Source organism: Fukomys damarensis, unplaced genomic scaffold (assembly GCF_012274545.1).
Source record: "Fukomys damarensis isolate Sample0158 unplaced genomic scaffold, DMR_v1.0_HiC HiC_scaffold_34, whole genome shotgun sequence".
NCBI lineage: Eukaryota > Metazoa > Chordata > Mammalia > Rodentia > Bathyergidae > Fukomys > Fukomys damarensis.
This window is the reverse complement of record NW_022900946.1, coordinates 20623455-20650291: the sequence shown is the minus strand read 5'-3', so window position 1 is coordinate 20650291 and position 26837 is coordinate 20623455. Positions and strand designations below refer to the sequence as shown.

Genomic DNA, 26837 nt, shown 5'->3' with positions numbered 1-26837 from the left:
ACACACACACACACACACACACACACACACGGCAGGGGCTGCTAGCTGGAGTCTCTTCTTCAAAGAATTCTGATTAAGAGGACCAAAGCTTCCCACTTTCTCTCCTTCTGGCCCATCTGGATTCCTGGCCCTGTGGTTGACCCATATGGCCACAAAGAGGAGGAGGACAGGTGCTGGCCAGTGAGAAGCAAGAACACTACGCTCTCTGGTAAGCATAATAATGAAGTAAAGACATTTTCATGCATGAAAGTTCTCAAAACTTTACCCCCACCACCCGGACTCTTTTTTTTGTGGGATGTACCAGGGATTGAACTTGGGACCTTGCACTTGCGAGGCAGGCAGCGAAACCACAGAGCTAAATCCCCCCACCCCACTACTCTTAGAAAGCCATTGGTGGAAAGACATTCTCCAACCAAAGGAATACAATATGAAAGAAGAAAATATAGGCTGTAGGAAACACACTGAGGCTGGGCATAGTGGTATGCACTTGTAATCCCAGCTATTTGAGAGGACCAAGGCAGGAGTATCATGGGTTCAAGGTCCTCCTGGGCAATTTACTGAGACTCCAGGTGGTGGTCGCGGGGAGGCTGAGCCAGTGTGGTGTCATATCCCAGCACTCTTGAGAGGCTGAGGTAGGAGGTTCAAAAGTTTGAATCCAGCTAGGCATAGTGGTACATGCCTGTTATTCCAGTACTGGGGAGGCTGAGGCAGGAGAATCACTGTGAGCTTGAGACCAGCCTGGGCTACATAGTGCATTCAAGGCCAGCCTGAAAATGTAGTGAGAACCTGTCTCAAAAAAACAAACACAAAAAGGGGGGTTGGGCTGGGAATGTACCTCAGTGTGAAGGGCCCAGTTTCAATCCCCAGTACTGGAAAGAGGGGGGAGGGAGGAAGGAAGCAAGAGAGAAAAAGAACGGAAGGAGAGAGAAAAGAAAGAGAGCAACCCTTAGCACAGCTTGGACTACATAGTTCAAGGCCAGCCTCACCACACAGTGAGACCCTGTCTCACACACACACACGAAGAGATGAAAGGATGGTTCAACATACGTAAGTCAGTAAATGTAATGCATCACATGAACGGGCAAGGTAAAACACCGCATGTTCATGGGCTGGGGATTTAGCTTAGTGGTTTGGCTGCCTGCCTTGCAAGCCCAAGGACCCAAGTTCAATCCCTGGTATAAAACAACAACAACAAAAAACAAAACACATGATCATATCAATAGATACAGAAAAGGCTTTTGACAAAACCCAATACCTGTTCATGATAAAACCCCTGAGGAAAACAAGTATAGAAGGACCATACTTGAATATGATAAAAGCTGTTTATGGCAAACCAAAAGCCAGCATCATACTAAATGGGGAAAGACTAAAAGCATTCTCCCTAAATTCTGGAACAAGACAAGATGTCCACTGTCACCTCTTCTATTTAACATAATACTTGAAACATTCGCCAGAGCAACTCAGCAAGAGAAAAAAATAAAATTAAAGGGATACATATAGGAAAGGAAGGACTCAAATTATTATTTGCAGATGACACTCTATATAGAAGATCCAAAGAACTCCACTGGAAATCTCTTAGAATTAATAATCAATTGGGCCAGGGATTTAGCTCAGTGGTTCTGCTGCCAGCCTTGCAAGTGCAAGGACCCAAGTTTGATCCCCAGTACCCCCCCAAAAAAAAATCACCGAAAAATAGCAAGATACAAGATCAACACACAAATCAGCATTTGTGTACACCACAATGAACGGAATGAAAAGGAAATTATGAAAATAATACCATTCACAGTAGTACCGAGAAAAATGAAATCTGTAGGAATTAACCAAAGAAGTGAAAGACCTCTACGGAGAAAACTACAATAGTCTGAAGATGAAGATTGAAGAGGACATCAGAAAGTGAGAAGATGTCCCCTGCTTCTGGATAGGCAGAACCAGTATTATCAAAATGGCCATACTTCCAAGACTGTTATCCAGGTTCAGAGCAATCCCAATCATAATGCCAACAGCATACTTTATAGATCTAGAGAAAACAATCCTAAAATTTATATGGAGCCAGAAGAGATCCAGAATAGCAAACGTAATTTGGGGTAATAAGAGCAAAGCAGGTGGCAGAGCAATATCAGACTCAAGCTATACTACAAAGCAAAAGTGATAAAAACTGCATGGTACTGGAACCAAAACAGACAACGTGGATCAATGAATCAGATCTGAGGATACAGAAACCTCCCGACATACCCACAAAGGGGCCAAAAAAATGTTGGAGGAAAGACAGCCTATTCAACAAGTGGTGTTGGGAAAACTGGCTATCTGCTTGCAGAAGAATGAAACTGGACCCCTCTCTCTAAAATATACTAAATTAAAATAAAAATGGATCTAAATACTAAAACATTAAACCTTCTGGAAGATAAAACAGGTAGAACACATGAAGACAGGTGTAGGAAAGGATTTCCTAGACAAAACTTTAATCACGCAATTAATAGCAGCAAGAATCAACAAATGGGATTATAGCAGACTAAAAAGCTTCTGTTCAGCAAAAGAGTGAATCAGAGTGAAGACACAACCTAAGAATGGGAAAAAAATTTTTGCCAGCAACTCCTTAGAGGACTAGTATCTAGAGTACACAAAGAACTAAAACAAAAACAAAAAACACCTAAAATTAAAAGACCCAGTCAAGAAACAAGAAATGAACAGATGTTTCACAGAAGAAGAAATACAAATGGTCAACAAATATATGAAACAATTTTCAACATCTCTGGCCATTAGAGAAAGGCAAATTAACACTAAGATTCCATCTTACTCCAGAAAGAATGGCAGCAGGAAATCAAATGATAGCAAATGCTGGCATGATTTAAGAAGGGGGGAAAAAAAGGACCCTTCCTGCATTGTTGGTGGGAATTCAAACTAGTACAATGATTACAGAAATCACTATGGAAATTTCTAAAGCACTGAAATTAGAAATTCCATATGACCCAGCTATACCCCTGCTAGGTATATTCCCTAAAGGGTTTAAGTCATTATACTACAGTGATACATACATACCAATTTGTAATAGCACAATTTGTAATAGCTAAATCCTGGAAGCAGCCTGTATATCCAACAGATGACTGGATAAAGAAAATGTGATATCTGTGTGTATAATGGAGTACTACTCTGCTATAAAAAATGACACATTTGTAGGAGAATATGGATGCACCTGGAAAATACAATGTCGAGTGAAATAAACCAGACACACAAGCTTAAATACTGTATGGTATCTCTCATTTGGTGAGGCAGAGGACAGACAGAAAATGAAGGATGGATAGAAAGGGACACGGACAGATCTCTTGTAATAGGGAAATGGTTTAAGGGAACAAGAGTGAGTGGTGAGGAGGAGGGGATGGGGAAATAAGAATAAAGACACAGGGCCGGGGATTTAGCTCAGCGGTTCGGCGGCCTGCCTGGCAAGCGCAAGGACCCGAGTTCGATCCCCGGGACCAAAAACAAAGAATAAAATAAAGATATGCCAGGTAGAGGAACCTAATAATTCCAATTAGTGTAAACACTGTATCCCATAACATGAGCTAAGACGTATTAATGAGTATGAAAAAGGGGAGAGGGAACCTGATGGCGGAGGCAGGAAATGGGGAGAGGGGATTTTTTTTGTACCAGGAATCAAACTCGGACCCTTGCACTTGCGAGACAGGCAGCGGAACCCTAGATTATTAGGTGTACTGAGCCAAGTCCCCAGTGGAGAGGGGATTTTTAAAAAAGACAAGCCGGCCTTGGTGGCGCACGCCTGTAACCCTAGCACTCGGGAGGCTGAGGCAGGAGGATCGCTGTGAGTTGGAGACCAGCCTGGGCTACATGGTGAGTTCCAGGTCAGTCTCAACTACATAGTGAGACCCTGTCTCAAAAATCCAATAAATAAATAAATAGGAGACAAGCTGTGATAAATACATCAGATGACTGGAAACTGCATGAATTGCAAACATGTACTAATAAGAATAAAATGCAAATTTAAATATATCAAAATTGAAAGCTTTTCCAAGGCAATTCTGCTTTTCAGGATTGACCGACAGATTGACCTGTAGATCATTTGGAACACACACAAACGCACAGCCCAAACTTGAAGAGACTGACTTTGAGTCGAGGCATCAAGCTATGTGTTGAAGCTGGGAAAACTTTCCAAAATATGCATGTGAAAGGTGAGAGACAGAGGGAATCTGTGTTTGCGAATCATGGTCCGGGTGTCGAGTCAGGCACCTTCAGCCGTACTCTGTATTCCTTCTCGGCTAGATACAGGGGAAGGTGGAAGACAGCCCAAAGGTTGGGGGTCTTAGCCTTGGCAAAGAGAGAAAAACCAGCTCCCCAGGCTCTTTCCTTCCAGGCAGCCTACAGCTCCACCTGCCTTTCTACCCCAGGGCCTTATCGTCTTCCTTCTGATCGCTTTATTTTTTTGGTACCAGGGATCGAACTCAGGTCCTTGTGCTTGCGAGGCAGGAGGCAGAACCACTGAGCCACATCCCCGGCCCCTGATCACACACAGTAACTGTTTGCCATCTCCTGTCCCCATTAACAAGCCATGGGTTGTGACTTAACACTCATCCCTGTAAGCCCTTTTCTCCCACATTTGCTGGTCAGAGTCCTCAACGTGCTCTGCACGTGGATGTTGGGTCTCATCCTAAAGCAAAGTTCGGATCATATCAAACCCAACTCAACATTCTTCCCCCGCTGAACGTCATCTTTGAAACTTCTTCAGTTATTGGCATTCAAGGCCTTACAATGAGGGCTAATGATTATGACAGTTACAGAAGAAAAGCTCAGGCGAATGTCACTGTCAGGTGAAGTTGGGGGGAGCTGCTCTTGAACTGGGGGAGCTCAGTTCAGCAGGTAAGTTCCTCTCTCCCCTTTATGCCCTGATTGAACAGCATGTGTTGGTCCTGTCTTGGGCCTTAATGGAAAGGAGATGATTATATTCTTCCTTGGCACCAGATATGGACTTGTTCTCTTTCTTCCCTGGCTATGGTCTGATTTCAGTAGTGTGCTGGCTAAAGTTTCTTTATTTTTTGTTTTTGAGACAGGGTCTCACTATCTATTCGAGACTGACCTCAAAGTCGTGGTGATCGTCGTGCCTCAGCCTTCCACATGTGGGATTACAGGAGTGCAGTTACCACACTTAAAATGTAACCACCCACTTCCTGGGTGGGGAAAAAAGCTTGCTAATTCTGTGATATAAATATTTTCATCATGGCCCAGTTCAAGCCACCAATATGATGTCATTGAATGTGGAACTGAAACTCAATGTGCTTGAGCCACGTGTAGTGGTGCACGCCTGCAATCCCAGCATTTGGGAGACTGAGGCAGGAGGATCGCTGAGTTCGAGGCCAGCCTGGGTTCCACAGTGAGTTCAAGACCAGCCCGAACTACATAAAGAGACCCTGTCTCAAAAAAGAAAAGAACAGTAGCACATTATTAGTATCTGCACCACACGAATATAACATATTCCAAAAACCTAGCTAGTAGAAAAATGCAGCAAAATAATTAGAAAGTGATGAATTTTGAGGATCTCCCTGAATTGCCCAGGCTGGCCTCAAACTCGCAATCCTCCTGCCTCAGCCTCCCACCCAGCTGAAATTATTTTATAGGAGCGCGCCAGTTTTTTGTTGTTGTGTTTTTGTGGCATTCATTTCCCTCATTTTTCAAGGGGACTCAAAGCCAGAACAGCAAGGCTCAACCGGCCACCAGGGGGCGACAGATACCGGGCGACTCGCAGCTGGTGACTGGAGGGAGACCGTGGGGTTCAGCCACTGGGTCGCTTCCGCTCCCTCAAGGACAAATGCAAATGCCCCAGAGTGTCCTCGCACCGGGGCGCTGGCAGGTGCTTGCATCGCGGAGTGGCCTTTGCCCAACCAGGCTCAGGGCCCTTCCCTCTAGAACATCGGGGCGCCCTTCCTGCAGGTCCCCGTGAGAGGACCTCGAGACTGTGTGGGGGCACCCCGGGGGCTCTCCAGACCCCTACCGTGCAATCTTTGCGGCCAGACATCGGCTGGCCAACCTTCCCGTCACCTTCTTACCCTGAGGCTGAGCTTCCTCAAACTGAAGGTACTTTAATTGGCTGGAATTAATCATCCGGCAATTAGCTTGTATTTTCTCCCATATGAGCGAGCTGGCTTAGCAAGGAAGGACCGGAGAGGAGAGCTTCCTCCTGAGTCACCTTTAGTGCAGCAGTGCCTGGGTAACGCAGAGGAGGAACCCTAGCTTCCCGCTGGGCTGGTTCCAAGGGCAGTGCCCTGCTTGGGGAGAGAAGCGCCCGTTTGGATGAGGGAGCCTGGGTTCTCTTTGGAGATCTCCCACTAACTCTTGCATGACCTTGGGCAAAGCATTTAACTGCCGGGCCTTGGTTTCTTCACAGACACTGCTGCTGCCCTGACAGCTATGCATCTCTTGTTGGCAGATGTATTGGTCACCTTTCCCTGCCAAATACCGTCTCCCAGACACCATCCAAACAACCACTGATAAAGATGAGTGTGTTGGTTACCAGGTGCAGAGGGACTTGGAAAAGTCTTAGGATGTAGGTGGGGAAGACAAAGTTGGAGTATTGAGGTTTGGGGATCCGATTTAAAGCAGGTCCTTTTTGGGCCAGGGATTTAGCTCAGTGGCATCAAGCCCAAGGTCCTGAGTTCGATCCCTGGCGCACACAAAGACTAAAGCGGGATTTTTTGATATGGGAAATAGTACCGGAGATGAAATATGAAATATTACATCTCCCAACCTGTTAGTTCAAAGAGCCAAAGAACGAATTCTAGGAACAAGAGCGGTGGCCAGGGATTTGCCTCAGTGGTTCCACCGCCTGCCTCGCAAGTGCAAGGTCCAGGGTTCGATCCCTGGTACAAAACAAAACAAAAAACACAGAGGTTAAGAGTAGGAAACTATGGATAGGAAAGCCCTTGAGGGGCAGGAGGGGTCCCAAGTGGAAGCTGGGGACCCCACTTTACAGAGGAGTTTTATAGAGCAAAACCCTCATGGGTACAAGGTGGGCCACAGGCATTGTCATCCAATAAGGTTACGAGTGTAGTCACTTAGGCAATAGAGGTCTGCTTGGGAAACAAGTCATGTAACAAGTGTGGATGGCAAGGACAAAGATTTCTCCTAGGAAACAGTGGGTCCAGGGTCTCTGGTCACCCACTGGGGTGGCTGGTGTTCCTATAGGCTTCATTAGGCCCAGTGTTCTCTTGAGGAAGCGTGCAGGTCTGGTCATCTTGTCTTTATTTGGAGGCCTGGTCTCCAATAGCTGTCTCCTGCTGTAGCTGTGGTGTTTCACTTTTGTTTTTGGTGGGTTTTTTTTGTTGTTGTTCGTTTGTTTTGTTTTGTTTTTTTGGTTTTTTGAGACAGGGTCTCACTATGTAGTTGAGGCTGACCTGGAACTCACTATGTAGCCCAGGCTGGTCTCCAACTCACAGCGATCTCCTGCCTCAGCCTCCCGAGCGCTGGGATTACAGGAGCCACGCCCAGCTCTACTTTTGTCCTGACTCTCTCCAGGACCTAGCCCTGATTGCCTATAATATTTCTATTTAACTCAGTTGCCTATAATACTTTGTAGCAAGACCTAGTTAGGGCTGGGCTGGGATCATGTTAAAGATTAAACACCTAATAATCAAGGGTCCTTGAGGAACCGAAAGAGGCCAAAGTCCCTCCGTTTTAGCTAAACCAGATTAGATGCTCCATCATTCGGGCTGACCTTTAAACTCTGCAGATAGCCTTCCATTGCTCAGAATAGATTAACCAAAAACCAGGTTTTTCAGGAATTCCAAATGAGCAGTTTCCAGGAATCCCAACTGGGTGGTTTATTCCAGAAACTGCAGCCAGGTCAAAGTATGGCGAAACCAGCTGTGGCAGTTAGATGACTAAGATAAATCTCCCGCTCAAACCCCTGCCCGTGCCCAAATTGTAGCCAATAAGTTTGAAGTATTACATCTTATAATATCCAATGGTAAATTAGAATTATAGGCCAATAGAATCAGCAGGAATTGTAAAAATGAGCCAATAGAAAGAATAAGATTTCAAGCCCCTTGAACCCTATATAATCATGCTATAACCTGAACACTGGGCTCTTGCTCCCTGGTGGACAAGGGTCCAGGTTCGAACCTGCAATAAACTTCTCTTGTAATTGCAGCGGATTTGTTTCTCTGGTGGTCCTTGGGGAAACTGCGATCTGGGTACAACAGTCCTTGGTTATAGTGCTGTAGGCCTAGTGTGAGAAGAGGGCTTCAGGATCACAGAGATTTGTTTGATGTTACCTGTTGAAAAGTCATGTGGTTTTAGGTGGATTTTCTTGAACTCAAGCAGTGAGTTTATTTGCAAATTTGTCTTCCGAGACAGGTCTTTCCTGGAATAAAGTCGCAACTATGTAGTCATATTATTTTGTTTCACTCAGTGTGTGTTGGCGCTGTTACCTGCACCCAGAGGAATCCAGTTGTGGTTTCCTCCTGTGTAAAATGCGGATCATGTTCCAGGTATGGCAAGGGAGAGTATGGGAGTGCAGTGAGAAGCACAAACTTTGAGAGTGTTGTAGTTTTTCTGTTTTATAACAAAGTGAGGATTACAAAAAAGGTCTGAGGCTGGAGATTTAGATCAGTGGTTCCACTGCCTGCCTTGCAAGCGCAAGGACCCGAGTTAGATCCCTGTTACCAAAAAAAAACAAAAGAGTCTGAGTCCCGGAAATTGATTGATTGATTCATTGTGTGTGTGTGTGTTTGAGACAGGGTCTCACTGTATAATTCAGCCTGGTCTCGAACTCACTAGGTAGCCCAGGCTGGTCTGGAACTCGGGGCAATCCTGCCTCAGCCTCCTGGGTGCTGGGATTGTAGGTATGCGCCATGCACCCAGCTCCGGAGACTGATTCTTACTCACAAATGGGAAAAGGGAGCTACCAGATGGAAATGAATAGGTGTTTACTAAATGTCTTCCAAACATAACTGTGTCAGTCAGTCAGCTGCCACTCATGCCGTGGTGAGGACTGGCGCTGATGCTGCAGCGTGCTGTTTGTATCACTGAGAGCTTTGAAAGGTTCGCCATCCCTGGCGTGTAGTTATAGGTCTACTGCATTTCCTCCACACAGAGAGCACGTGTTCATGTGTTTGAAGCCATGTGGGGAGGGCTTCAAAGCTAAGAATGATTCCAGGTTTAAGAGGATCTTAAAAAGGCCCAGTAATGTTTGAGTCCTGGTCTTCCTGTCTCCCAGCCGTAGGAACTGGGCCAGCTCCTCTCCCTGAACTCGTTTCGCCGTATGTTCAGGGGAAAGATGCTGCCTTGGGCAGAGTAGGGAGGTTGAAGTGAGGTAGTGTGTTAACAACAGCCAACAGGTATTTGAACCAAGGCTCAGAGGATCCTGGAGGCAGCTGTAGTTCTGAAAATTGTGATCCGGGAAAACAACAAAGCCTATGAGACTTTGAGTCCCTAAGAGAATCCAGACGATTTATTAGATTGGGGGAAAGCAGGAAAAATGAAGATGCTGTAAACCACTGTCCTAGACCAGGGAGCTGGAATTTGTTCAGACCTATCCTGCACTGAGCTGAATGTAACAACCAGTGCTCTACAAACATGAAACAGTCGGAAGAGGTGTGCTGGAGGCCCTGGAGGCCCTCTGTCTCAACATGCGTCCACCCTGTAATGGCTAGGTTTTGGAAGAGGTCTAGTGGAGGGACTGGAGCTGATGGGCCACGAGGGGCACCCGGGGGCTTGAGGAAGTGGCTCTCCACCTACCCATAGTTGGCAGCCGATTTGGTCCTCTCACAGCAATGGCTGCTCAGGGGACCCTGGGGCTACCAGAAGTTGGAGGAAGAGCAGATTGGCAATATATCCCTGTGCAGAGCAGGCTCCGGGGAGGAGCCAATTCTATCGGGCTGGGGAGCTCCCTGGATGCTGACACCTAGTCCCTGTCACCTAGAGGCTGCGGCCTTCTGTAGAATCTGATGCCAAGACCTCTCCAAGGTTTGAGCTGCACCCCTCCTAGAACTCTGCTAGGTTTTCTGGTTTCTCTACCTTTTGAGCTCGGGGAAATCCCTCTTTTTCCTGTTTCTGACTGAGGCACTTCCTGTCGTCAAATCACTGCTCCTTTTTCTTTCTTTCTTTCTTTCTTTCTTTCTTTCTTTCTTTCTTTCTTTCTTTCTTTCTTTCTTTCTTTCTTTCTTTCTTTCTTTCTTTCTTTCTTTCTTTCTTTCTTTCTTTCTCCCTCTCTCTCTCTCTCTCTCTCGTTCTTTCTTTCTTTCTTTCTTTCTTCCTCTCTCTCTCTCTTTCTCTCTCTCTCTCTTTCTTTCTTTCTTTCTCTCTCTCTTTCTTTCTCTCTTTCTCTCTCTTTCTTTCTTTCTTTCTCTTTCTTTCTTTCTCAGTTCTTTCTTTCTTTCTTTCTTTCTTCCTCTCTCTCTCTTTCTCTCTCTCTCTCTTTCTTTCTCTCTTTCTCTCTCTTTCTTTCTTTCTTTCTCTTTCTTTCTTTCTCTCTTTCTCTCTCTTTCTTTCTTTCTTTCTTTTTTTCTTTCTTTCTTTCTTTCTTTCTTCCTTCCTTCCTTCCTTCCTTCCTTCCTTTCTTTCCTTTCTTTCCTTTCTTTCCTTTCTTTCAACAGACCTTGAGACCAAATCATTAGCGCCTGAAAAAGTACTTCTTGCCTTAAGGGCAAGAAAGACAATCTTTAAACCTCACCAATATATAAAGGGAAATACTTGCATTTTATTTATTTATGCCATAAAGAAAGAGAATTTTAAAAGTCATCATACAGCCTTTCCTGAGCTAACTTTGATAAATGTACATTATTTATTTATTTATTTATTTTTGGTACCTGGAGTCGAACCCAGGACCTTGTGCTTATGAGGTAGGTGCGGCATCACTGAACTAAATCCCTGGGCTGATAATAGTCTTAGGAAAAGCTGCAAATACGTTCATAACCTTTGACCTAGGGGTTTCCCTTCTAGGAATATAGCTTGAGGAAGTACAGCTGGTTTCAAAGACTTTTTTTTTTTTTTTTTTTTTTTTTTTTTTTTTAATATAGTTGAGACTGACCTGGAACTCACTACGTAGTCCAGGCTGGTCTCGAGCTCACAGCGATCCTCCTGCCTCAGCCTCCTGAGTGTGCCACCACTCCCAGCTCAAAGACTTTTGAATAAGGTTGTTGACAGTGCAACCATGAAAGGAATGAACGTATAAATTACGCGACATTATGTTATCAATACACATACACCGGGAGAGAGGTGTTAGCAGCTAACTGGGAAAGGAATTAGGCTTAAATAGGTATTGAAGGGGCTGAGGAATCCGGGGTAAAGTGTTTAGGGTTGAGTCCAAGAACAGTGAGCGCAGTGTGTGGACAATCACTGGACTTTTCGGCACTGGGGAGATCTGTTTACGGAGAAATAGCCTGTCGTTTGCTGAAAGCATCCTATTTGCTTTTGTCCTGTTGGTTTGTGAAGGTCTCACTTAGGTCAGGCATGACACATTACACGATGAGATATTATATAGGCATGAATCATGTTATCAATGAAGAGCTTACTGGAATGAGAAGATGCTAAACTATTAAATTTAAAAAGATTAAAATAATACACGGGATGATTCTATTGTAGACAGCTAAGTTAATTAGATATCTTGTAGGCAGTTAGACTGGGCCAACCCTGTTTGTATGGACAGGAGTCAATACAAAAGACAATCCAGACACATTCACTGAAGGTCAGCATTATAAAAAGAGAAAAAGTACTCCACACACACACTTTCCCTAGGGATAAATAGCGGTGGTTGATATTCTAAATAGGCATCAGTCTTCCTAGCCCATTTCCTTTCCGGAAATTCCTTGTTATTTTACATATGCTTGCTAGGTAAGTTGTTTCCCCATCTGATCCCCATTTAATCAATATTACCTGGGTGACTGTACTTGTAACCTTATTGGTTGATCATAGTTTTGTCCCACCTTATGCTCACCTTGTGATTTCTCATTGGATCTCATTAGTTGGCTATAGTTTTGTTCTACTTTGTACCTGTCTCACCTCATGGCTTTGCTCCATAAAAACACCCTGGAAAACAAGGCCCTGGGCAACCCACTTTCTGGGTGTTCCCTCTTGTTCCTCTCAGGAAGGAGCTGCCTATCCCTCAATAAATCTTCCTTACTCTTAACCTCTGTTGTTCCTAGAGTTCATTCTTCGATTTTAGAAAACAAGAAGTCACATTTCAGATTTCTAGCAGGTTGGGAATTATAATATTTCCCTTGTTTGGATTATTTTTGCTTATTTGGATTGCTTGGTGCTCTATATCATTTTCTAATAAGATAAAAATAAAATATATAATTGATAGCTTAATTGATTAAAAAAAATAGAGGAACCATTATATGCCAGGCACTGAGGATATAAAAATGAGGTATTAAATAATTATCAGCTGGACATGGCAGTTCTTTCCTGTAATTTCAGCCTTTGGGAGGCTGAGGCAGGAGGATCGCTGTAAGTTTGAGGCCAACCTGGGCTGCAGATCATGTTCAAGGCCAGTTTGAACTACAGAGAGCATAGCAAGATCCTGTCTCAAAAAAATTAAAAAATAAAAATAATTTTTTTTGAGAGAGAGAGAGATGGGGGGCGGATCTTGCTCTGTAATTCAGGCTGGCCTTGAGCTCATCATTTAGCTCAGGCTGGCCTTGAACTTGTGGTGATCCTCCCACTTCAGCCTCCCAAGGTCTGGGGCGAGGGGCGTGTACTGCCACACCCAGCTCTCAAAGTAATTTTCAGAAAGGTAAAAACATGACTTTCAAATGAGCATGCGTCCAAGATTTTAATTCATTGGTGAATAAGGATACCAGTAATATGTTTGGTTTTTTGAGACAGGCTCTTGCTATGTAGTTCAGGCTGGCCTTGAACTTGCAGCAAGCCTCCTGCCTCTGTTTCCCAAGTGCTAGGATTACAGGTGTACAGCACCACGTCTGGCTGGAAACCAGTACTATGTTAAGAGTGGTCATCTGAGTGAAGGACACCCACACAGGAAGTATGGGATATTGAAGTCACTTGTTAATGAACACAAAACTGGTCATCAAATGTCATGTAGGGCTGGGGAGTTAGCTCAGTGGTTCCGCCTCCTGCTTCACAAGCACAAGGACCCGAGTTCGATCCCTGGTACCAGAAAAAATAAATAAAAATAAAATGTCATGTCTGGGATCAGCAAACAAGATGGAGGGGAACACCTATAAAATAGCCTACACAAAAGGTGCAAAGGCACAAAGATCCCCATAGATCGGATAATTCTAAAGGGCCTGCTACATGAGGCTCCACATTCCTTTGAAAGGATACCTCACACTTCCTTTGTCCGTTTCAGATGAATTCACACTGTCTCAGGGCCGGGGATTTGACTCAGTGGCTCCGCCGCCTGCCTGTTCAGCACAAGGTCCTGAGTTTGATTCCTGGTACCCAAAAAAGCAAGGAGCCTGTGGGCTGTGAAGCCAGCTTATGAAAAAATAAGCATATTTTAACAGCTTTAATGAGAGAGATGAACAGGCTCCTAGTACTTAAAGGATAATTTTCCCCAGAAGGCAGAACTGTGCTTTCCTAAAATCATCTCCAAGATGCTATTTATCAGTTATGAGGGAATCAGTAAAGATACTGCAATGGGTTTTGTTTGCTTATTGTTTTTTTGTTTTTTGAGATGGGGTCTCCTTTGTGGTGCAGGCTGGCCTTGAACTCACTATGTAGCCCAGGCTGGCCTCACTCCTCCTGGCAATCCTCCTGCCTCAGCCTCTTGAGTGCTGGGATTACAAGTGTTTGCCATCATTCCCGACAGCAGTGCATTCTTTTGAGCCCTCAAAGCATCCCATGGAAAACATAGGAACTTGCTGGTGGAGGCAAAGCTGGCACTACCTGCTGTGGGGTGCAGATTTCATTTCTGTGAAGAATTGTTTGCTTTACTATGGTTTCCTGCCCATTAACTTCTGTCTCTCTGCGCCTTGCTGGTTTCTAATCAGACACCTCTAATCAGAGACTAACAGGGCCCGCACCCTGGGAGCGGTGACGGTGGAAACTGTTAGAGTTTTCAGCCGAGATGTGCCAAGATCTAATTTGTGTTCAGCATCTGAGAGCTGTGCAGACCAGAGATTGCAGGAGTCTGTTCGGGGTCTGTCTTAGCTGACAGGGCTGTGCTGTGGAGAGAAGGAAGCGCCTGGACCTGGGGGCCTGTTCCAGTCTGCAGCTTCCTGAGTCCCGAGAGGAGGTGGGTGGGAGGGAGGAAGAAAATGACTAAAGCCTGACTCCTGGGCTGGAGGCTGGCTGGGGGGCGGTGGCGACACTTCCTGAGCTGCGGAAACCTGGAACAGGGTCAGGGTGTGAGACACTCCCTGAGCTCCTAGCTTGAGATGCCTGTCCAAGTCCCCAGGGCACCGGTCACGACCTGAAGGGACGGCTCCAGGGTGGAAGTGGGGGGCGACACGCAGCGGTGACCCAGTGGCACCTGCCAGCTGGCTCGGTGCACATCTGCCCCTCTCCGCCCAGGCACGGTCCGCCTCCCTTGGGAGAAACAACCACCCTCCGAGGGCCTCCGGCTCATTAGCAGCAATTAGCAGAGTCACTGATCTCCCTGGAGGGAAGAGGGGGAGAGGGAAGGCCGTGGGAAGTGCTCCCCGCCCTGTGCAGGCGGCCCAAGCTGGTTTCTCCTGCTTCCTCTGCTTCCTCTCCAGCAGGCGCGACGTGGAGGCCCCAGTCACCCTGGGGCTGGGTCACAGCTCAGAGGCGCCCCGAAGGCAGAGATCTGCAGGCCCAGCTCTGTGCCCAGCTCTCCTCCGGAATGAAAGTGGAGCCTCTCACTCTGGCCCAGCACCCCAGTGTGGCCCGTCTCTTCTGCCATTCTGGGAGGGGGACACAGCCCTGGCCCGTGACCTCTGATCTCAAGATCCCGCCTCCTGTCCTGTGAGTCACCGTGAGTCATGGCGAGCGTGAAGAGCTGGTCAAGGGCACTGAGAGGCGGGCGTCCCGAATTCTGGCCCTGTGATGCCACCTCCCAGGTTTCCCTGAGGCCGCTCTGGCCTTGCTCCTGTCCTTTCCGGTTTAGGCAGACCCTCCCCCACCCGGCTGGCCGGAGAGGGGATGCTTGATTGCTAATCTGATATTAGCACCTGCTACTGCTGTGGTGGGTGAGGTTCGGGCTGCGCTGGTGTGCGCGGTGGCGACCAGTGGGCAGCATTTGCTGATTTCCATCCCACCGGCATGACCGGAATGCCAACCGTTCCCAATTTCCAAAATCTTTGAAAATTTAACTGTCAGCTCTTGGTAGCCGTTCATAACCACGTCATCGAAAGGATACAGCGAGGGGGGCCCAAACCTCCTGTAAGGATCTGAAGGCACCAAGTCATCTGAGAGGAGGAAAGTCCTGTGTGGTGGCCATGTGAGAAGTTTTCCATCAACCCGAGGAAGAGGACAGGGTGGAAATGGGAGTCGGGGACGGGAGTTCAGACTCCCAGTCCAGCCTGGTAGGGTACGTTTGTAAGAGATCCACGAGAGTCGGTGTGGCAAATGTGAAGCACTTCACAGCAATCCAGGGTCCATCTGAGGGCAGAAAGGCTGTAAACAAAACTCAGGACAGCACTCCAGGAAGGGAAGGAAAATTCAAGGAAGCAGGTGTAAGTGCCCCTTAAAAAGAGGTCTGAAGGTCTTAGTCTACAAGTACGCACCGTACTCTGTATTGCGGGAAGGCATTAGCCTTGTGAGGATCCACGGAGTTGGGGAGTTATGGCTTCTTTCAGTTCCAGTCAGACAGCTGGAATCACCTTAACTCAAATCACCTAAGGCAGGGACCTAAGGTGCCTAAGGCGGCGCCTGGGATGCAGAGAGTGTTCCCTCCCAGGCCCTGCCCTTTGAGAGCAGAGTGGAAACCTCAGGTGCCTGCCCTCGGCTCATGAGCGGGGTGATTGGGTTTTCATGACATACACATGTGATGTTCCTCCCTCAGACCTTGTTAGGACGTCTGCACATTATCCTGAACTTGAAAAAAATAAACCAACTCAGGTGCAGCCAGGCATGCTGGTGCACACCTGTAGTCCCAGCACTCTGGGAGACTGAGGCAGGAGGATCCTAAATTTGAGTCCAGCCTGGCAATTTAGAAAGACTGAAGTCTCAAAAAAAAAAAAAAAAAAAAAAAAAAAAAAAAAAAAAAAAAAAAAAAAAAAAAAAAAAAAAAAAAAAAAAAAAAAAAAAAAAAAAAAAAAAAAAAAAAAACGAGAATGTAGCTCAGTGCAAAGGCCAGGATTCCAGTACTCAAATGAAAACAACAAGTCAGGTTGCCCTAGGACCAGCTGGACCGGAGCAGTGGCCAGGGTCACCGAATGGGGCGGGTATGAGGACTGTGCTGCCGTAGAGGGCCCCTCTTCCCCGTGGGCCCAGAGCTGCCTATTTACCATTAAGAGAAGGGGAACCCAGCTTCCTTTTAGTTATAATGAAATATATGTAACGTGAGCGTCACCGTTTCGGTCTTCATTTTGTTAGGTGTGCATTTCAGCGGCGTCCGTCACCCTCCTGCTGTGTGTGGTCCTCAAACCACAGCCCTGTACCCTCCAGGCACAAATACCCTGTTTTCCCCTGCCCGGCACCCACCCTTCCCTCTGCTCCGTGAGCTTGACCGCTCCAGGTGCCTTACGTAGGTGCGTCGTGTGGTACTTGTTGCTTTGTGGCTGTTCTTCCCCATTCCATCCCTTTTCACGCCTGAGTACTACTCCATCGTGTGGGGCTACGCATCGTGGACCCTCTTCCTAGACACAGGTCGCTTCCACTTTGGGCAGCTGTAAAAGTGCTGCTGCAGGCATCGCTCAAAATTTATACTTGTAAAATGAGGAACTAAAAACCAAATGAACTAAAAACTCCCAAATCAGGGCTGGGGTGTAGCTCAGCAGTGTGCTCAAGGCCCTGGGTTCTATCCCCAGAACTGCCAAAAAAACTAAAGATTAAAAATTTTAAATTTAAAAGAAGACCAGGAGGCCCGCTGGAGGCCTGGACTCACACTTGGTCTGTCCCTATCCTTAGAACAAACTCCCAGACCTAACGAGGAAACGGAGGCTCCCGGCAGCCAAACAACTTGCCCAGAATTCAAACCCAGTTCCCACCCAGGGTTCCGCTTCCCGGCTGCTGCGCCTCTGCCACCAGCCTGCCGTGACGCACCTTTCCTTGCAGAAGACACAGCTCACACCTCCTGGCCAGTGCAGAATTTTATGAGTGTCTAGCTGCAGAAGAGAGGGCCAGTTCCACACTGCCCGCTTCCGTGTCCCTACATGGCTCTCCCATTAGTGACCCTCTTGTAGGGGATCCAGGTCACTTCCATGCCCCATCCCCCAAATCCCCAGCTGTGGGACTGGACCTCAGATGCTCCGCCTGCCTCTCCTGGGTTGCCATGAAGGGGAGCCTGTCATGTGGGGTTCGGGACAGAGGCAACACCTAGGCATCTCTCTTGGTTTGCCTGAGAATGTCCTCCTTTGAGAGCCGAGAGTCCCTTGTCCTGAGAAGCCCATCTGTTCCGGGAAAACTAGAACAGCTTGTTCATTGGCACTGGCCGGCTACTTGGCTGCATTTCCAGGGTCCCTGAGAAGTCCTTGCCTCAGCATCGCCCTGGACACGACCCTGCCCTCCACACCCATCTCGTCCCTTTTTATGACTCCAATCCACGTCAGACTCCAGCACTTAGAGCCACTGGTGCTTCCCTGGCCCAGGACAGAGGCTCCTTTCCGGGGCCCATGGGGACCTTGCTGGCTGGTGGCTACATCTGAGTATCCTGGCCCTATGCCCCATCTCGGAGCCTCTAGGGCCTCCCTTCTTCTGGAATGTTTTCTCCAGGTAGATCCCCGGCTGCCTGCACCTCTCTGTTGTCCTGGTTCTCATCTCCTTCACATTAAGGATGAGTCTTTGGGGCTGGACCCATAAGTGAGGCGCGGGTGTCTGCAGGGGTCACTGCCCATGTGGCCTTTGACTTCAGCAGCCCAAGGCAGTAGACCCACCCCTGCTCTGGACTCTAGTTTTCCTCAAGCCCGATGTCTCCCAGATCTCCCCTTAGAGAAAGATCTAGAAAGAACCCCTCTACCCACCCCACTTCCCTCCCCCACTGCTTCTCCTTGGCATGACTGTCCTTTTGTTTCATCCTTGGCCTCTGCAGTGAGCTTTTTGTTTTTGTTTTTTTAATGGTGATTGAAAGCAGAGCCTTTATACTGAGCTACATTCCCAGGCCCTTTGGTTTGGTTTTGTTTTGTACTGGGCATCAAACTCAGGACCTTGTGCTTGAGAGGCAGGCATCGGAACCACTGAGCTAAATCCCCAGCCCTGGTTTTTATTTTGAGATAGGATCTCACTAAGTCACTGACTTGTCTGGCTCGGACTTGAACTTGTGGCAGTCCTCCTGCCTCAGCCTCCCAAACTCTGGGATTACAGGTATGTGCCGTCATATCCGGCCTGGTTTACTTGTTTTTAAAATCGTCTCATCCAGTGTCCTTGGTTTGTTCACCACAGTGTCTCTTCAGCTCAGGACAGTGCCCAGCACACAGTAGGTGCTCAGTAATACTTCTTGACTAATTTAATGACAGCAAGGAGTCCCCTCATTTTCTTTGATTATTCCAGGCCTAAGTGACATCTCCTGCAGGAGTAGGTGGAGCCCGGTGGCCTTTGATTAGATAATGAATAGATGCCCTTGTTCAAAATATGACCAGGCTCCTGGGCCCGCATCTGAACCACCGCTGTAGTGAGTCACTTCTCCGGCGTAGGCGGTGCCACCTCTGGGCCATCAGCGTGTAAGTGCCCGCGGCTGCATCCGTCATCAGGACCTTGGCCAGGCTGGTGGGGAAACTGTGTGGGTGGCGGGGGTGGGCAGCTCATCCACCTCGTGCACCGTGGACCGATGCCCAGCCAGGGTGCTGGTGTGAGCTGGCCACGTGGTAGGTGCTCGTAAACATTTCTCTGAATGAGTGTTGAGTCATCCTGGGGTCTCCACCCCCAGCCTTTGGGGACTGTGCCTTCCACACCCTGGGAATTGAGGAACTGGTCTCTGGGGTTCTTCTCAGGGCTCCTCCAGCTGCTCCAGGACCCTTCTCCTTGGCTCTTCTTCCTGGCCCCCTTATCTGGAGGGTTGCCACATTTTGGGGCCCAGGCCTGCCCCCTGGGTCCCCAGGGGATGGGTCAAGGATTAGGAGTGGAGAGGAAACTGAGGAGAGCAGAAAGAAGAGGACACCCCCGTATGCATGTTTTCCACATTTATTTATCCATTTAAAAACATCGCTGAGTCCCCGTGTGCAGGGGACTTCAGTCCCGAGGGTCACCGGAAATGCCCCTTTCACACCCTCTGCGGCTCAGAGCCACACAGCACCCGGACCGGGGCACAGAGTGGCCGCTAGGACTCCCCATCCCATTGCTGCGCCACCTCCAGGACAGGTCACTCACTGCAGTCGCCCGCCTTTCTCCTGGGGAAGATGTGAGCTTCGTCCGCACAGAGCCTGTGTCCCGGCGCCCAGCACAGCTCGTGTCTACGGCAGGTGCCCACAGAGTGTGGAGGGGACTGGGGAGGCCGATCCCCTTCATCCCAAAGGGTTGGAGGAGCATGGAGGCACGGCAGAGTGCAGAGAGAGGCCGTCCCGGACAAGGAGCGATGGGGGTTTCTGCTCCCATGCCACGGGGACCTCACCTTGGCCTCTCAGCGTGGTGCTTTCCTGCAGTGCCACCCGGAATCCTGGACAGAGGATAAGGCAGCATCGGGGGCTCCCGTGGCGCTGGGTGGTGGGGCCGTCAGCTTGCGGTGTGACCTGGAGCTGCCTGCTGCACAAGCAGGAGCCTTTGCCTCCTCACAGTATGGGGAAGGCTGCCGTGGGGGTCCTCACCCTGCCTGGCCCCTTGGGACAGAGAGGGTGGGCGGCGTAGGGGTCCCAAGCATGGAGCTCCAGAATGCCCTGGCCTTAAAGGGTGTTGGGCTGGGCTTAGCGGTCCCTTCTTTCTCTCAGCCTCTGGCCCCATCTCCCCTTCACCCTGGGCGATGTTCCCACAACTTCTGGCTTGGTCTCAGGCTGGGTGTCCATGGCCTCTACTTCCTGGAAGCTTTTTTTTTTTTTCTTTTTTGGTACCAGGGATCCAATGTGGGACCTTGCGCTTGTGAGGCAGGCGGCGGCACCACTGAGCTAAATCCCCGGCCCCCTGGCAGCTTTTCTGGTGCCTTCTCTGCTTCCTCCCCCAGGCCTTGAGGCCATGGACAACAACAGTGACTTGCCTGTGGGTCTGAGGTCCTTTGAGTCTAGGCCCAACAGCAATGACTCCATGATCAAGGTCAAACACAGGCTCGACCTCTCACCTCAGCCTTCCCAAGCTACCTCAGTTTCCTGCCTGCAGCGTGGGGATGCTTAGGGAACCTGCAGGGCGCACTACACCCTCCTAAGTGGCGGTGTGACATTTTTTTCGGCAGGAATGGATGGAGAGTTGCAGGTCTGGGAGGTGACACCTGCTCCTGGTTGGGGTAGGGGTGTTGGGAGTGCAGGGTGTGAATCAGGGAGACTGGCACCCATCCCTACCCAGCTCCACAGGGCAGCCTGGACCCCAGCTCTTCCTGGGGTCCCAGGACATGGGGGATCGCAGCCTCAGCCCTCAGAGTACCCGCCCAGGTGGCTACTAGCCTCCTCCCCTTCTCAGGAGTCCAGGTGAGGAGTGGGTCCTCTGGGCCTCCCGGGGACAACAGGAAGGTGCCCCGGGCTGGCTGGGCCATCAGCCCAGGAACCATTGTGTGTGGCCACTCATTCTGAGTCACAGCTTTCTGGGAAGTGGGTTAACGGGATTCCAGAGCCCCAGGTTGGGCCCAGTCCATCCCAACCTGAGTCCCAGCAATGTGGCCCCTGCAGGTGGGGGCTGTCCCTGAACTAGTGCCTCCTGCCAGCCCCCAACACCTGGTATAAACCTCAGGTACTCCAGACTGGCTCCCCCTCAGCCCGGCTTGCGCCCTCCGCGGCACAGAGCCCCCAGTCCCTGTAACGGCTACTTCCTCCCCTACTTCCTGACCCACAGCCTGGGTGGCCCAGACTGAGCCACCTGGGAGACCGGTCCAACAGCATTCCGCCTGCCGGGATAAAACCTGGGGTGACCTTCGGGGACTCTGCCCACTGCAGTCTCCCCGCCTGCCCTCCTGCCAGTCTCCACCAGCGCAGCCTCCGTTCCCTCAGGATTGTTGTTCCTCCAGATCACTGGCTGGGCCAGCTCCCCCCGCATGGCGGTTTCCAGATCCCTCCGAGCCCTGGGTGGGGGCTGTCTCGGGAGCCTCATCCCCCTGCTGTTTTTGGTTTCCACGGGTGAGTTTCCGGGACCCTTTGCTGCTCCCTCCCCTCCGCTGCCCTCTTCCCTCGAGGGTCACCTCCTCTCTCCCTGCAGCTCTGCGTTTGTCCCTCTGGACCTCGCCTAGAATGTGTCTGCCCCGACGCTCTCTCCTCACTTTTTCTTTGGATTTTCTCTCTGTCGCTCCCCCCCACTTCCTGGCGTGTTATTTAGTACCTCAGTTTCCCCCTTCCTCCGTGAGGGCTAGCGACGAGCACAGGCGAATGCCCAGCGTCCTTCCTCCTCACACTTTCGTTACCAGCCCTGAGTCCTCCTCTTGTTTCTCCCCCATCTCCCCTCGCCCCTCCGTGTGGCCGGTCGGCTGTGCTCTGGGACAGCCCTGTCCAGGTTTCACGGAGCTGGGAGAGAAAGCCGAGGCCTGGGTCTGAGGGTCCTGTACCTCACTCTCTCTACTCTCCTGTCCCTGGTCGCTCTCCGGTGGAAGGGGAGGCCTCCTCTGCGCAGGGAGGGTTGAGGTTCTGCAGCTCTGGGCCCACATCCTGCTTGGGGGTAGGGGCTCCTGCGCGGCCGGCCTGACTTGGTTCCTCTCTGTTTTCCTCAGCCTCCCTCAACACTGCCAAGATCCCTGGTGAGTGGGAGCCTGGCCTGGGGGGTTCAGGGTGGGCACCTAAAGGCAGGCGAGGTCCGTGTGTCTGTGTGAGGACAGGCTCGGGGTGAGAGGGGGCAGAGCAGGAGAGAGTGGGCAGACAGGCCCGAGAGGAGCGCTAAGGAAGCGGGTGGGGAAGACCCCTGAGGGCCAGCAGAGAGAGGGCTCCAGAGGGCGAGGGGAGGCCGCAGAGCAGAACAGGGCTGAGGGTCTGGGGTGAGCTGCAGGCAGGTGGGAGACACTTACGCCTTCAGTGACAGAAAACCCCCTCTGCCAGTGGCCCCAGACTGTGGGAAGCCCCAGCAGCTGAGCCGGATCGTGGGTGGGGAGGACAGCATGGATGCCAAGTGGCCTTGGGTCGTGAGCATCCAGAAGAACGGCACCCACCACTGCGCAGGCTCCTTGCTGACCAGCCGCTGGGTGGTCACCGCCGCTCACTGTTTCAAGGGGTACGTGTGCCTGGGCTGTCCCGGGTCCTCAGAGCCCAGCACTGCCCCAGCCCCAGGTCTGTCTCAGCCTGGTGCCCTCTTAGAGACACCTCCCCGACCCCTGCACAGGCCTCATGTCCTTCCTGGTGCTCTTGACTTCTTCAGACTTACGTTGGCTGACCCCACTTCCCTTCCTTCCAGTGACCTGGACCAGCTGGATCTGTTCTCTGTGCTGCTAGGGGCCTGGCAACTGCAGAACCCGGGTCCCCGGTCCCAGCAGGTGGGCATCGCCTGGGTGCTGCCCCACCCCGGGTACTCCTGGAAGGAAGCAGCCAGAGCTGATATCGCCCTGGTGCGTCTCAAACACACCATTCAGTTCTCGGAGCGAGTCCTGCCTATCTGTCTGCCTGACTTCTCTGTGCAGCTCCCTCCCAACACCAGCTGCTGGATTGCAGGCTGGGGCAGCATCAGTGATGGAGGTGAGCTCCTCCTGCTTCAGGGTGAGGGTAGGGACCGTTAGGGATGGAGGGGTGACAGCAGAGACACAGGTACCACTAGCAGGAGGAGACAGCTGCCAGAGGCCCAGCATGGCAGAGACAGGAAAGATGGCTTTGATCTGTAGGTGCAGAGTCACAGAAACCCAGGCAGCCACTTTTGGGTCATTTCTAAGTTTAGAAATATCTTCAGCTATGTTTCAGCTAGCCAGATAGACAAAGCTAATCACTGACCCAGGAATGGCTGTTAGGAGGCTGGTGTGGCACCAGGCTAAGGCCAGCGGGAGGCCAAATCAGCCTTAAGACTTCACAGTGGGAGCAAGCCACCCCCTCTGCTGGCAGCACCCACATTTGCAGGCAGAGTTCCCAGGAGGAAACAAGTTTCCTGTATTGTAAAGTATAATTTTCAAACCGAGCCGGTGTGGTGGCGCACACCTGTAATCTCAGCACTTGGTAGGCCGAGGCAGGAGGATCGCTGTGAGTTCAAGGCCAGCCTGGGCTACACAGTGAATTCAAGGCCATCCTGAATTGCATATTGAGACCCTGTCTCAAAAAACCAAACCAAACAAACACAAACAAACAAACAAACAAACAAACAAAAAACCAATCAAACCAGGTCTGTAGGTTTGGAAATCATTATCTAGGAACACAAAACCAGTTGAAGTAAAGCAAGGGGCAGAGGACAAGTAAGAAGAAAGATACATGATGGGTAGACAGAGTCTGGGCCAAGAAAAAGAAACAGGCAGAAAGGTGTAATTAAAAAAATGACACCGTAAAGGCCTGGAGACAGTTTGAGGGAGACGGAAATGTGATGAGGCTAAGAACCTCCACAGAGCCCAGATGCAATAGCAGAAATGATACTGGGTCAGATGTGAGAGGATGCAGGGATCTGAGCTTGCAGCCTCCCCATGGTAGCTCTAGACTAATCCTAGGAGTGTGAGCGTGTGTTTTCCTGCGTGTCCTGAAGATATTCAGCACCGAGGGGACATTTACCAAACACTACAGTTCTCGGGCTGGACCAAGTAGCCTCCAGGGCAGGAAACGCAGGTTGTCTGCTTGGCAATCTCATGGGCATCAGCTTAATAAAGATACAGGATCTGAGCCAGCCGCAGCGGCACCCCTCTAATTCCAGTCTTCAGCAAGACCCTGTCTCAAAATACAAAAGAGCTAGGGTTACAGATCAGTGTGAAGGCTCTGGATTCAATCCCTAGTACCCAAAACAAAGCAAAACAAAACCACACAAAAGCAAAAACAACCCTCCCCCAAAAAAAACCCAAAACCCGAACCTAAACACCGCCACCAGAGTCCGGGCTGCACGTGCATGTTGGAATCAGTAGGTCCAGATGCAGAAATCTGGAACTTGGGCTTCCGGAAAGCATCACGGGAGGGCTGATCCTCTGGTCTTTGAGAAATACCGTGGAAGGGCAAGGAGGGCCCTAGGCCTTTGAGGAGGGCTTGGAGGGCCCGTTCTGACTCTCTCCCGTTTCCAGTGCCGCTGCCTTACCCACAGACTCTGCAGAAGCTGAAGGTGCCCATCATTGACTCTGAGGTCTGCAGCCGCTTGTACTGGCGTGGAGCAGGGCAGGACGCCATCACGGAGGACATGCTGTGTGCTGGCTACCTGGAGGGGAAGCGGGATGCCTGCATGGTGAGCAGCCAGCCCCTGCCCGTCCTGCCCACGGGACGGCCCACCTCGGCCTGGCTCCCCACTCATGTACTGGGGTACACGTCCACTGTGTCCTGTGGTATACAGCCGTGCCGCTCACGTGGGGTCCCCAGAACCAGCTGCAGCTGAGGGTGGCGTGGTGGGGTAGTGGTCAGGGTGAGGCCCGTGCTGCCAGCGGGGGCAAGTCGTTTCTTCCCTGAGCCTCGATTTTCTCCCCAGTGCAATAGAAACAGACACCCAGCTCCACAGGCCCATGAGGGAGGGCTGCTCGGTGGGTCTGGAAGGTGTGTGTTTCTTGGAGACTTGAGTCCCCGGTGGGGGCCTCTGTCCTCTGCCCGCCCCACCCAGGTGTCTAACTTTCTCTTCCCTCCTCAGGGCGACTCCGGGGGTCCCCTGATGTGCCGGGTCAATGGTGCCTGGCTGCTGGCCGGCATCATCAGCTGGGGCGAGGGCTGTGCAGAGCGCAACCGGCCGGGCGTCTACACCAGCCTTCTCGTCCACCGCTCCTGGGTACAGAGGGTCGTGCGCTGGGCTCAGCTCCATGGGCACAAGGCGCGTGGCACAGGCGCCCAGGGGGCCGGGCCCTCCTAGGGCCTCAGAATTCCTGAGTCCACGGAGGCTTCTTCCGTTGTAAATACACTACCTACCTCTTGGGGGCGCCCGCGGTCCGCAGGGATCTGGGAAGGCCACGCCCACACCGTGCTCGGTGCCTCTTGCGTGTACAGAACGTGTTCATGATTTTTACAGTTATTTGTAACCTTGCCCATATATTTATCCCTTCACTCAATAAATTATTCTCCAGTTTGTTTTTTCCCCTATGTATGGTGACCTTGGAAAGCAAGGGTGCGATTTGGGCTACAATCGGGGGAGGCGGGTGTGAGGTGAGGTCGCCTAGGGCTCAGCTGGTCTCCACCTGGGGTTCAGCGTTCTGGCCTCTGACCTCAGCGCCTCCCGCTGGTCCTCCCTTCCTCCCCAAGCACCGTCCTGCTGGGACAGCCAGGTGAGATTAGGCTGGAAGTGGACCTGGGAGGGAGGAGCCCACCCTCTACAGATCAAGTTCCTCCTTCCCAGGCCCAAGGGCTGGAGCAGGGTGTTAGGTCAGCCAGGGGCACCAGCAGAGCCTCATGTCCCAGACCGGGGCCCCTTCTGCCTTCCAGGAGCTGATTCGTAGGGTGACTCACCAGTGACGCACAGCTGATTCTATAAATAGCTCCCTGCGAAAGAAGCAGCAAGGCAGGGAGGCAGCAGGCTCTGTGGGACCGTGGCAGAGCCTCCTCCCCTGTCCTCACACTGTAGTTTCCGGACAGTAGTTCAGGCTGAGAGTCTGTAGTTTCCTGCCTGCTCAGGACACAGCCTATCTGCCGCTTCCCCTGAGCAGGACTAGCCATGCTTCCTGGATCTGTCCCTGTCGCCTCACCAAGGGACCCCTTGCCTAGCTGCCTGGGCTTTGGAGAATTGGGGGCTGCTGCTTCTTGGTTGGGGTGATTTGTGAATGGGAGGAGCCGACGAGCCACCCCAAAAAGAGTGCAGCAGACAGCAGCAGAAAGGAGAGATGGCCTTATTTCACTCCACGATGTCTCCAACTAGCAATGGTGTAGGAGAGACACGTTCGTGAAAAGGCTGTGTGTGTGTGCGCGCGTGTGTGCCTATGTGTGTCCTTTGCTGGCAGTACAGTTTTAAAATACACAATCATATTGAGATACTGGGACAAGGGCCAGAGAACTCCTGGGCCCTAACTTGGGGCCTACTGTCCTTTAAAAGTATGGAATATGGTGGCACACACATGTAATCTCAGCACTCTGGAGGCTGAGGCAGGAGGATTGCTATGAGTTCAAGACCAGCCTGGGCTACATAGTGAATTCAAGGGAAGCCTGAACTACATATTGAAACCCTGCCTCAAAAAGAAAGGAAGGAAGGAAGGGAGGGAGAGAGAAAGAGAAAAAAAAGAATATAAGGAGGTCACACACGCAAAGGGACAGACGACATGCAAGTCCCCAGGCTATGAACCTGTTATTCTTTAAAAGCATGATGTGTGTTTTCTTCTGAAGCGCTCAAGGGTTAAAAGCTGATTTTGCTAAAAAAAAAAAAAACAACAACAACAACAAAAAACAAAAAACAGTGACTGTTTACTTGGGCCTAGAGGGGCTCAGTGGGCACCTAAAAACAACAAAGCTTGACCTTTTTGTCTGTCTCCTTCATTATCTTAAGACTGGGTCAAGTCCCTACTCAGCTCTGCAGTTCACCATGTTCATCGTTCAGGGAGCATCTGTCTAAAAACTGACCACAAAAGGCTGATTAGACCTCAATTTACATAACCGATCTCACCCCCTGCAGGACCGAGGGTACCA

General features: G+C 50.4%; 2 protein-coding genes and 1 non-coding gene across 15 annotated transcripts in view; 2 read left to right on the top strand and 1 right to left on the bottom strand.

The window, feature by feature from the left end:
- The window catches only part of Prss27 (serine protease 27), a 15865-nt gene extending 9613 nt beyond the window's left edge, over positions 1-6252 (bottom strand). Inside the window, exon 1 of the mRNA XM_033758635.1 lies at positions 6051-6252. Within this exon, the coding sequence (XP_033614526.1) occupies positions 6051-6105 (55 nt within the window). The 5' untranslated portion in view covers positions 6106-6252. The remainder of the gene's footprint in view (positions 1-6050) is intronic.
- On the top strand, positions 4047-25295 carry Prss22 (serine protease 22). 13 transcript variants are annotated; one of them, XM_010603543.3, is made up of 7 exons: positions 4047-4181; positions 14664-14889; positions 21147-21272; positions 21857-21883; positions 22531-22808; positions 24314-24471; positions 24865-25295. In XM_010603543.3, exons 1-7 carry the CDS (start codon positions 4169-4171, stop codon positions 25078-25080), a joined length of 1044 nt encoding a protein of 347 aa, XP_010601845.1. In that variant the 5' UTR covers positions 4047-4168; the 3' UTR covers positions 25081-25295. The 13 variants fall into 13 exon arrangements, with proteins under 13 accessions (XP_010601845.1, XP_010601844.1, XP_033614525.1 ...); XM_010603542.3 differs by having other exon boundaries at positions 14661-14889; XM_033758634.1 differs by lacking the exon at positions 4047-4181 and adding an exon at positions 5365-6078.
- On the top strand, positions 15864-15961 carry LOC117284172. The gene has a single exon (XR_004515271.1). It is a non-coding gene; the product is annotated as a small nucleolar RNA U13 (small nucleolar RNA).
- Positions 25296-26837: the final 1542 nt, after the last annotated feature.